Source organism: Giraffa tippelskirchi, chromosome 1 (assembly GCF_054371585.1).
Source record: "Giraffa tippelskirchi isolate mGirTip1 chromosome 1, T2T-mGirTip1v1.2.pri, whole genome shotgun sequence".
Classification (NCBI taxonomy): Eukaryota; Metazoa; Chordata; class Mammalia; order Artiodactyla; family Giraffidae; genus Giraffa; species Giraffa tippelskirchi.
The window spans coordinates 195,414,891-195,427,466 of record NC_137275.1 but is presented as its reverse complement, the minus strand read 5'-3'; the positions used below and the strand labels follow the sequence as shown (position 1 = coordinate 195,427,466).

General features: G+C 35.2%; 1 protein-coding gene across 8 annotated transcripts in view; it reads left to right on the top strand.

Moving 5' to 3' along the window:
* Nucleotides 1-12,576, top strand: part of AGTPBP1 (ATP/GTP binding carboxypeptidase 1) — a 173,085-nt gene that overhangs the window by 77,329 nt on the left and 83,180 nt on the right. For all 8 annotated transcript variants that reach the window (XM_081521807.1, XM_081521836.1, XM_081521764.1 and 5 more), the window contains 2 exons: nt 1,230-1,407; nt 9,118-9,215. In XM_081521807.1, coding sequence (XP_081377933.1) covers nt 1,230-1,407; nt 9,118-9,215 — 276 coding nt within the window. The remainder of the gene's footprint in view (nt 1-1,229; nt 1,408-9,117; nt 9,216-12,576) is intronic.

Below are 12,576 nucleotides of genomic sequence, written 5' to 3'. Positions count from 1 at the left end.
CGTTTTCTAAGGTGTGCTGTTATCTATACTCAGTTTTGTATGTTCCTTTCATAAATATTCATGAATCCTTTATGACTGATAAGGGAGGTATGTTATTTGTGAGTGTTCTCTGTGTCTTTTTTCTGGAGAGAATATTTTTAAATAATGAAGGTACAAAATCTGCCCGCCATCATATGCATAAACCTTCTCAACAGTATTCTAGCATCTGTAGAAGGTTCTCGATGATGGGGAGTGGGGATGTTGCAAAGTAACCCTTTTATTTTTCCAAGACTTTAGTTATTAGAATGAAATCTGTCTTCTTGAAAATTCCAGCCAATCATCTTGATTGTGCCCTCTTGGTCTTACACACGACAACTAATCTTTTTGTGGGAGTAGTTAAGATACGTGAATACACATTTTATGTTAACTCAGCTTTTTCTATTGTAGTTCAATCATATGCACTTATTTTTACTATTCCTAAAATAGACAGTATATGAGGAGAGATTGGGTGATGGTTTATGCCACTTCACATTTCTGAGTCTTAGTTTTTCAGCTATTTTGACAGGTCAGATGTGAAGATTTCTATTGAAAATTGCACAGGTTATCAAAGTGCCATTTAAAGGCATCTAAGTGTCAATTGTCAATAATAATAACAGTGTTATATGAAATAGTTTCAAATGTCCTATTCAAGAGCCCTTCTTAAGATTAGATACCAGGATAGTAAATTAAATTCTTAAAACTTAAAATTGTGATTTTAAGGCTATTCTTTTCTAAGTCGAACAGCTAATTTATTAGAGGTGCTATGCATGATAACTGATAGAATTTTGAGAAAGGCTGAGCTAAATACACGTTCCTTTTTATTTCTTATACCTTTCTTAATTTGTGAATTTTTCTTCTTTTTTTCTTTTTCCATTAAATTTTTATTTTATGCCCTAGGCTTGCTAAAATGCTCCCTAAGCCACTCATAGGTATTAGTGCTTTGGTGACTTCTGGAACCAAACATGGTACTGATTTCTGCTAAGTTAAGATGTGTGAGGAAAATTGCTGCCAAATTTGCCATATGAGGTTCTTACAAAGAGATATTTCAGATTAGTCAAAGCTACTTTATAATTATGTTAAAAATATTGGGTTTTGTGATATTTGCCTTTTGAAAATTATTAACCCATTATTTTCTGAAGTAATGTAAAATTGTTTCACTTATTCACTAAAGGCACATTATCTTTTTTTTTTTTTCTTTTCTTATAAAACAGGAATGTTTGGCAGTAAGGACCCTTGATCCTCTTGTCAACACCTCCAGTCTGATAATGAGGAAATGCTTTCCTAAAAATCGCCTGCCACTCCCAACGATTAAAAGTTCTTTCCATTTCCAGTTACCTGTTATTCCTGTGACTGGACCTGTGGCCCAGCTCTACAGTTTACCTCCTGAAGGTAGGACCACATGCTTCTTGCTGGCTTCTGGTGGTTACTGGAATTGTGTGACTTTATCTGTTTTTGGTTTGGTTCCTCTCCCTAGCAAAGGAAGGCTTTAATGAACATGATATGCTTTCAGATTACTTTTTAATTAATAAATATTTCTTCAAATATAAGAAATTAAGGTTGAGGGATTAAGGGAAGGAATGTGGGATATGCTACATATGTGTAAATGTGAATTGTGAAAAACTGTCCGCACCACGTAGAAACAGTATTTGATAGCTTATGTAAATTTTCAAATTATAAGAATGTATAAACATTCTTATAAATGTTTAGATAATTATATTTGAGCTTACATTTGTAGCTTTTTAATGAACTTCATTTTTAAAAGTTAAAATGCCTAATCACCAAACAAGTTACAGTTTATGTTCAACAAAACTTGCACCATTACTTACCTGATAGAAAATACGAAATTATCATAAATTGAATCTTTGTCATTTAGGTACAATACTGTGTACATAGCAAAGGAAGTAAGAGTTTACACATCTTAATGTGAGGACAAAAAAGCAGAATTTTTTTGATAAGAGCTAGCAAATTAAAAAGAGAAAGTAATCTAGGCTATTAAGATTTCTAAGGTATTTCCTCGTTAGTTGATCACTTTTTAAAAAAAACCAAAAGATCTTTTATTTATAATTAAAAGCCATTCTTTGAAGTAAGTGATTTAAGATAATTTTTAAGTAAATTTAATTAGTTTTTTTATCGTTGCTATATCGCAGGGTATATTCTTATGATTTCATTTCTAAAGTAGTTATTAAAGTAGTTTAGTCTACACAGAATATCAAAATGGATTATTTACAAACTTCTTTTAAAAGGTATAAAAGTCCAAGACTAAGTCTGGGACTTGATTAAAGATAGCTAAGTGAAAGTAGTGATCTAATTCCATTCCATTCTTATTCCACTTAAATAGACTTTATACATAGGGGAAAAAAAAACTGTACTGAATCTGAAAACTAGATAAAAGGAACATTCTCATGGAATAAACATAAGATATGCAACAAACATGGTGGAGAAAAGAATAGATTAAAGAAGAATGTCAGCTCTAATTCACCCTCTTATGAAATGCAGTACCTCTGGCTCTGGATTGAGGGTCAGACTGATGTATCACTGAACTAGAGATGGTTACTTACATCAACTAACAAGCCTTTGGGGAGAAGATGTGAGAGAAGGGTTCTAATGACATTTGCATAGACATAAGGAAAACACCATTTTTCTCCTCTTCATCACTTTCTCACATATCAGGCTTTATTACATTTATCAGTTTTCATTATTTTTTATCTTCATCAGTTAGACTGTAAATTCCATGAAGATAAAACTGTTGTTTTTTTCCTTCATTTTATCCTCACCATCCATTAGATTGCATGAGACATAATGAATGTGCATTTAACATTTGTTAGTGAATGAATTGAACTGGCCACAAGACTTATTCTCTTGAACATTGAATGCCAAAAGATAGTGAGGCAGCCTCTATGGAGATTTGAAGGAAAAGAGTTCTTACTCAAGATTTCTGAACCCTTATTAGTTGCCACTCATATGTCAAGGTGACATATTCTTAGGTATGCAAGGGTACAGATGCATATTGCCCAGGTCTCCTTTCTGAAGTAATTACATGAAATATGACTCCAGCCAGACTAGTGATGAATTAAGAAATCAGGCGTGCAGAAGACATGGTAGTAGAGTAATTGTATTTAACATTACAAATTGTTAAATTATGTAACACTAAATAGTTGTTCTACTGTTATTTTGAAATATATCAACTAATTTTTGATGAAAGATAATATATGGCTATCACAAACTGGGTCTTTTTATAATTTATATTCATATATTTCTCAATATTCTAATATTGCTATATTTGTAAAATGGTAATTATAGAAATAGTGGCCCAAATATGTGTTTTAAAATATAAAAGTAACATCTAGAAGAGAGATCTATAGACTAGGATCTACCGAACCATAGGAATCCATGGTTCTTAGTCTCTAGACTAAGTCCAGTTCCGGACTAAGTTCCCAGTTGAGAGATTAAGAACCCTTTGAAATTCTATATAAAATTATGTGCATGTTTTTCTTGGAAAAAAATTCTTGAAGCAGTCCATCCATCACTGCTATAGAAAAGCAAGAAAACTTCAAAGGTGTACAAAATCCTGAGAATGCTGAATGCAAAGCAAGAACAAGCAAATCAGTTTCAGTAATAAGATATCTAAATGGATAAAATACTCCCAGTAAAAAAAAGAGACTCTCTGATTGGGTTAAAAACAAAATCTAAGTAGCTGATAGATCCTGGAAACTCTTAAAATAGTAAGATTGAACTCTTAAACAGATTGGCAACTGTATATCTGTTATTTCCAGCTCAAAACAGGTGAGGAAGACATTACTACCCTACAATATATACATGCAGAACAAAATGTTTAAAACAAGATAGCAAAGACGATTTTATGCTTAGCAGCAGCAACAGCAGCAGATAATAGTGTGTGCCAAATACTAAAACAAAGATAGATAAAGCTATAATTATTTAAATAATAAGGATAAATTGATAGAAACACAGCATTAGTCAGTGATTTTAATATGCCTTAAGTTCTTGGTAAGTTATATAGAGGAGAGCCAGTCAATCTAAGTGGATGCTAAAGATACCTCCTGTTAATACATTTGAAAATATATTTGAAATGGACAATATTTTATGGAAATATAAATAACTAAAATTGGCTCGGGCTTCCCTGATAGCTCAGTTGGTAAAGAATCCACCTGCAATGCAGGAGACCCCGATTTGATTCCTAAGTCGGGAAGATCCTCTGAAGAAGGGATAGGCTACCCACTCCAGTATTCTTGCGCTTCCCTTGTAGCTCAGCTGGTAAAGAATCCACCTGCAATTTGGGAGACCTGGGTTCAATTCCTGGATTGGGAAGATCCCCTGGAGAAGGGAAAGGCTACCCACTCCAGTATTCTGGCCTGGAGAATTCCATTGACTGTGTAGTCCCATGGGGTTGCAAAGAATTGGACACTACTGAGCGACTTTCACTCAAAATTGACTTACATAGTAGAAAACCTGCAACTGAGTATGCAATCAAGTTGTCTTCAGTGAAGATATCAAACAGTAGGTTATTTCTCTCAACCTTCAAGAAATTTTCCCATACTTGATTTTCCAGAGCATAGGAAACAAAGAGAAGTTTAGAAACTAGTACGATGCTGAAATCAAAACCGGAAACAATTTACAGATCATTGTCACTAATGAAGATAAATATAAAAATCTAAAATATTAGCAAATTGAATTGAGCAGCATTTTCAGGTATAAGACACTTTGACAACATAAGGATCATTTTAGAAAGTAAGTTTATTGTAATATTTAGACTTTAATGACAATTTATCAATATGTCAAAGGAAGAAAAACAGTGATTATCTTAATAAATGCCATGAAAGGGGTTGATAAAAATTATTGTTAGTTCCAGATTAAATTTCTTAATGAATCAAGGACTATTTTCCAAGCTGGCTGAGTATTATCTAACTCAGATCAGTAACCAACATCACAAATAGTTATGAAGTGTTAGAGGAAGCCTCTCTCAACCATTATTAGTTAACATTGTTTTAAAAGCTCTAGTGAGATCAGTAAGACAGGGAAAGGAAAGATACTAACCATTAAAAGAGTGAGATAAAGTTATATCAGTGTCTGTGGAGGACAGTGTCTGTTGCTGTTTATGTAGAAAACCAAAGCAAATCAATTATAAAATGTATCTTAGACCAAATAAAAGATAAGTGAAGTACTGTTTATAAGATAAGTGAATAAAATTCACTAGCTTTCCTTCAGGTGCATGTGTATGTTTATTTGTGTATGAATTTGATACACATACACACACAATAACCATTAGAAAACACGAAGGGAAAGATCACATTTTTAAGAGCAATAGGACCAACAAAATAAATCCTATTGGAATATACATTCCAAATCATACAAATATTGTATAATTTATCTAACTGGTTTCCTATTGATAGCCATTTTAGTTTTTTTCCCCCTGTAACTTTGTCTTTACTATAAATGAACCAAGAACATTTTGAAAATTGACAAGGATGATTTATAGTCCCTGCTTTTAGTTGTGAGATTAAGTTATTAATGTAATAATTGATTTTTAGTGCTGATAGTATAAAAATAGATCATTGGAATAGAAAAGAAGGTCTTAGATACTCTAAGCTATATGGCATTTCACATCTGGAGTATGAAACCAAAGGAAAATACCTAGAAAGGAAGATATTTGACAGGTTTGAATAAAAATTAAAAACCTGTTTTCTCTCTGATGTTGAGCTGCATTTTCCCTTCTTCCTATCCAAGGAGTTGTCTTTCTTGTTTGCGGTAGGCTTTTCTGAATTCAGTTCCTTCTTTTTCCCTAACAATTCTTTTTCCAAATATCATTTCCTCCTTTGTTTATCCAGGACTAACTGCTGTTAATCATTTCAGTTCAGTTCAATTCAGTCGCTCAGTCGTATCCGACTCTTTGCGACCCCATGAATCGCAGCACGCCAGGCCTCCATGTCCATCACCAAATCCCAGAGTTTACCCAAACCCATGTCCATTGAGTCAGTGATGCCATCCAGTCATCTCATCCTCTGTTGTCCCCTTCTCCTCCTGCCCCCAATCCTTCCCAGCATTAAGGTCTTTTCCAATGAGTCAACTCTTCGCATCAGGTGACCAAAGTATTGGAGTTTGAGCTTCAACATCCGTCCTTCCAATGAGCACCCAGGACTCATCTCCTTTAGGATGGAATGGTTGGATCTCCTTGCAATCCAAGGGACTCTCAAGAGTCTTCTCCAACACCACAGTTCAAAAGCATCAATTCTTCAGCACTCAGCTTTCTTCACTGTACAACTCTCACATCGATACATGACCACTGGAAAAACCATAGCCTTGACTGTGTTGGCAAAGTAATGTCTCTGCTTTTAAATATGCTATCTAGGTTGGTCATAACCTTCCTTCCAAAGAGTAAGCATCTTTTAATTTCATGCCTACAATCACCATCTGCAGTGATTTTGGAGCCCCACAAAATAAAATCTGGCACTGTTTCCACTGTTTCCCCATCTATTTGCCATGAAGTGATGGGACCAGATGCCATGATCTTAGTTTTCTGAATGTTGAACTTTAAGCCAAGTTTTTCACTCTACTCTGTTTCATTTTCATCAAGAGGCTCTTTAGTTCTTCTTCGCTTTCTGCCATAAAGGTGGTGTCATCTGCATATCTGAGGTTATTGATATTTCTCCTGGAAATCTTGATTCCAGCTTGTGCTTCCTCCAGCGCAGTGTTTCTCGTGATGTACTCTGCATATAAGTTAAATAAGCAAGGTGACAATATACAGCCTTGACGTACTCCTTTTACTATTTGGAACCAGTCTGTTGTTCCATGTCCGGTTGTAACTGTTGCTTCCTGACCTGCATACAGGTTTCTTAAGAGACAGGTCAGATGGTCTGGTATTCCCATCTCTTTCAGAATTTTCCACAGTTTATTGTGATCCACACAGTCAAAGGCTTTGGCATAATCAATAAAGCAGAAATAGATGTTTTTCTGGAACTCTCTTGCTTTCTTGATGATCCATAGGATTTGGCAATTTGATCTCTGGTTCCTCTCCCTTTTCTAAAACCAGCTTGAACATCTGGAAGTTCTCAGTTCACGTATTGCTGAAGCCTGGCTTGGAGAATTTTGAGCATTACTTTACTAGCGTGTGAGATGAGTGCAATTGTGCAGTAGTTTGAACATTCTTTGGCATTGCCTTTCTTTGGGATTGGAATGAAAACTGACCTTTTCCAGTCCTGTGGCCACTGCTGAGTTTTCCAGATATGCTGGCATATTGAGTGCAGCACTTTCACAGCATCATCTTTCAGGATTTGAAATAGCTCCACTGGAATTCCATCACCTCCACTAGCTTTGTTTGTAGTGATGCTTTCTAAGGCCTACTTGACTTCACATTCCAGGATGTCTGGCTCTAGGTGAGTGATGACACCATCGTGATTATCTGGGTCATGAAGATCTTTTTTGTACAGTTCTTCTGTGTATTCTTGCCACCTCTTCTTAATATCTTCTGCTTCTGTTAGGGCCATACTATTTCTGTCCTTTATTGAGCCCATCTTTGCATGAAATGTTCCCTTGTTATCTCTAATTTTCTTGAAGAGATTGCTAGCCTTTCCCATTCTAGTTAATATGGCATTATGTATTTGAAAGTTTCTGCAAGTATATCTTAAGCATTCTCACCACATGTACGTGTGCACACACACACAAAGTGTTAACAGTGTTGGCCATGTGAAATGATGGAGGTATTATCTTCCTCTTAACAGTCATTTTACCATGATTTACCATTTTACCATATATCATCACATCTTACACTTTTAATATATGCAGTTATATTTGTCAGTTATTTCTCAATAGAATAAAAAATAAGAGCCAAGTTTGGCAACATATTCTTTAAAAATATTCTCTACTTTGTCCTAATGCACTCGTTTGCTTACAGGAGTCTTCTCAGAGCTCTCCTCTAAGCTTCTTTCCTTGTGTCCCCCCGCATCAATGCCCCCATGGATTTTTGCATTCTATTTCCTGGGCTTTTGCATCCTATTTCCTGGGCTTTTGCATTCTATTTCCTGGGCTTTTTGCATTCTATTTCCTGGGCTTTCTCTAACGTATGTTTGTTCTTCATCCTCATTACTACTGTATTGGTCCAGGTAGTTATTGTCTTTTCCTCTGTTCATTGGTCCCCTCCAACATATGTGTTCTGTTTCTCATGCCTGTCAGAGTGATCTTTTCAAAAGTCTTAACTTGAACCATTCTCCTCTTAAAAATCCTTGGTACTTGTCTTCCATTGGGTGAAAATCTAAACTGCTTGGCCTCTCATACCCTTCACTTTCTCATTCTTCTTTGCTTTTCCTAGTACTTTCTCGAGCATACAAGTTAAGTCATGATTAACTTATTATTTTCCAAAGATATCATTAAATTTATTTTCGGGTTATCATTTCTTCTTCTTAAAAGCCACACTCACACACTCTTAAGTTCACCCAGAAAGCTGCTGTATTTTCCTCTAAGATACTGCTTACTACTTGTTTTGTGAAGTGATCACTAATAATCTTGGTCCTAAGCAGTTTGTATTTACTTCCCATCCCTTTTTTTCCCATGGCATTTTTAAGTATGTGCCTTCATTAACATATATCTTTTATATTAAAATTATTTTTAGTCTTTCTCTATTTAACTTCATAAGTTCCCTGAGGGCAGAGACTGCATTTACACATCTTTTAAAAAATTCCCAGCAAACAACACAGTGCATGGTACATGGCAGTCATTGAGGGAAATAAATGAGAAGTGAATTGTAAGTGAATGAAAGTAGTTACTGAAATGTTTCATAAATGAGAAACAAGATGTTTCATTCAGGCTGTTGCAATATAAGACATTAATTTTTTAGAACTTGCCAACATTAATAAAAAAGCCCATACATTTTTAGAGTACTTTTCCAAATTTTGAAGTATTTTCACTTCATCTCATAGGTTTTTCAACACCTGGGACAACATTAGAGACATTTTTTAATAAGAAAATGTAATTTACTTTTCCTTTAGTAATTGAGATACTGGTGCTGCATATGTATAACATTCTACTTTTGGATGTGCATGTTATAGAATGCTTACCTCTGACCTACTTATAGCACATTTTGTATCACAGTGGATGACGTGGTAGATGAAAGTGATGACAACAATGATATTGATTTAGAAGCCGAAAATGAAACTGAAAATGAAGATGACCTAGATCAAAATTTTAAGGTTGGTATAAATTTCTGTTTTCAGTCAATTTTATGAATGTATACACAGTTGTAGAAAAAAGGTTGGGTGGATATATATAGCTATTGAAAATGAAAGTCGCTCAGTCGTGTCTGACTCTGCCCGAATTCTCCGGGCCAGAATACTGGAGTGGGTAGCCTTTCCCTTCTCCAGGGGATTTCCCAACCCAGGAATCGAACCCATGTCTCCTGCATTGCAGGCAGATTCTTTACCAGCTGAGCCACAAAGAAAGCCCAAGAATACTGGAGTGGGTAGCCTATCCCTTCTCCCGCAGATGTTCCCGACTCAGGAATCGAACTGGGGTCTCCTGCATTGCAGGTGGATTCTTTCCCAACTGAGCTATCAGGGAACAGTAGATTAATTTGTTTTATCCACATCTTGTTTATCATGAATAACTGTGGACACTAAGCTATTGAAAGGAAAATAATGTTGCTTTAAATACATTGTCTGAAAAGGGCCTTAAAATAAGATATCTTTGCTCTCTCTGACCAGAGGGATTTTATCTAACCTTTCTGACGTAGATTTTAAAGTCTAAGGAAATCTAAGTTTGAATAAAAGTGTTTTGAGTCACAACTTATTTTGCTTTATTAAGTGGTAGACGGGGCCATTTTAGTGTTTGTAGAAAAACATCTGTTTAATTCCTTCATTTTTCAGCTGTTTAGCTTTTAGTACCTTTTGCGGGCAGAAGGAGTTTGTTTGACTCTTGTCTCCTTGGGCCTTTTTGTCTTGAAATGCTACATTGAAATTGGTTCACACCGAGTATTTGACTGTCTTCGGAGATAGAGTCTAAGATATTGGAAGGAGATTTCTATGTTAACAACAGATGCAGAACCAGTTTTATGTGATAACCAAGGCAAGCTTTGGCAAAATTGTAAAGGTAGCCAGTTTAGAAAACATGATGGTATGCATCCTGGCGTCAAGAAGCTACAAAGAAGAAAAACAGTGCAGGCTCTGAAAAGAAAGTGAAGTTGCTTAGTCGTGTCCGAGTCTTTGTGACCCCATGGGCTGCAGCCTGCCAGGCTCCTCCATCCGTGGGATTTTCCAGGCAAGAATACTGGAGTGGGTTGCCATTTCCTTCTCCAGGGAATCTTCGCGACCCAGGGATCAAACCTGGTTCTCCTGCACTGCAGGCACTCTTTACCATCTGAGCTACCAGGGAAGCCACAGGCTCTGATGTTCAAGGCGAAAAATCTCGGGTAACTGTATGTTGGTGGTTCTGGATTTGATACAGTGAAGGAACTGGTAGAATCTGAGTTAGGACAGGTCAGGAGAGTTTACATTCTGTATATAAAGTGTTCCTTAGATAACAGGAGGTATATTAAAATCAACTGTTTGGATTCTTTGGGATATGAGTGTTTAGAGATGGTAAAATTTTGTAGATTAATACTAAGTTTATAATTTAAAGTTTTGTATTTTGTTGGAAACCTTTCTTTTATGTATGTTTCCATGTCTGTTAAAAACAGAGTATTCTGAGTATAATTTAATTTTTCTGGCTCAGGGTCCTTATTAAAAATATCTACAGACGTTGTGATCTACAGATGTGAAAATGGAAATTGGTAGAGAAGTAGAACTCAATAGAAATTTATAACAGTGATACTTATTTTCCTGCTTGGAAATTGTCAATGTATATGCATAAATATATATTTTAAAATTTTTAAAAAATCATTTGATAGTAAGTAACATACCTTATATATCATGGTTGTTTATCCTTAAATATATTAGTGTGTATTTCCTAAGGACAGTGATATAGTCATCTCTCAGTGTCCTGGGGTGAATTGGTCCCTGGACCCACCTTGGATACCAAAATCCACAGATGCTCAATTTCCTTATATAAAATGACAAAGTAATTGCATGTAACCTATGCTCGTACTCCCATATACTTTGTCATCTTTAGATTACCTATAATACCTAATAATATGTAAATACTATGTAAATAGTTGTAAGTAAAATGTAAATGCTGTGTATATAGTTATTGGCATGCCACAAATTCATGTTTTACTCTTTGGAATTGTGTTTTTTTAATATTTTCAGTCCATGGTTGATTGAATCTGAGGAATGGCAGCATATGGATATGGAGGACTGGCTGTTCTCTCCTATATAACCCAATACAGTCACCAGCTTAATACATTTAAAGTGATAATATCATTTTTATCTTTTCTGCCATCCACACTCCATTTTGTTAGCTGATCTAATAATGTCCTTTATAAGATTTTTTTTTCCTCTCCAGTACAGGACCTAGCATCAGGTATTGCATTTAATTATCTTATCTCTTAAGTCTCCTTTAATTTAGAACATTTCCGCAGATTTCCTTTTGGCATTCACATCTACAAAAAAGAGTTATTGGCAGTATTACTCACTAGGGTATTTGAGATTGCTCACATTTCCCCCATTTTACCTTAACACAGCAGTTATAGTAAAAAGAAAAAGTAATAGATTGAATTTATTGAACACATAGTCCTGTGCTAGTCCATGTGCCTTACATGTATAGACATACCTTGTTTTGTTACACTTTGCTTTATCTTGCTTTGCAGATACTGTGTTCTTAACAAATTGGAGAAGGTTTGTGGCAACCTTATGTGGAACAAGTCTATTGGTGCCATTTTTCCAGCAGCATTTGCTCACTTAATGTCTCTGTGTCACATTTTTTTGTAGTTTTACAATGTTTCAAACTTTTTCATTATTAATATATTGATATTTGTTATGGCGATCTGTGACCAGTGATTTTGATTGTAATTATTTAGCATTAAATATTTTTAAATAGGGTATTAATTGGTTTTTTTAGACGTTATGTATCAAACACTTAATGGACCACAGCATAGTGTGAACATAACTTTTATATGTATTGGAAAACCAAAAATTCACCAGACTTGCTTTATTGCGACATTTGTTTTTTTGTGGTGGTCTGGAACTGAACTGTGTCCGGGTATGCGTATAGTAGTCATTAAATCCTGTAGGGTATGTGGTATTACTACCTCCACTTTACAGGGTTGATAACTGGAAACCAAAGACACAGAAAGGTTATCAGTCGTAGAGACTGCAATCACACTTGAACACAGATGTTAAACCTGTAGTGATTCCATTCTCTTTGCCCTAGATTTTTCAGAGTTTGGAAAATTTATAGAAATTTGGAGGTTCTAGAAGATTTGTCTTCAGATTGCCAGAACTCGTCAGTTTATAAACTTCAATGTATTCTTTTTTTCCCTCCTTAATTTTAGAAGAACTTTAAAAAGTAGGAGGTTTATTTTTTCTGAATGTGTCAGGAGCTCTTTATCTTTGTTTTTCCCCAAACCAAAACACAAATTTTTTTGCTGTTGACTTCTGAAAGTAGTTTTCTTTCCTCACT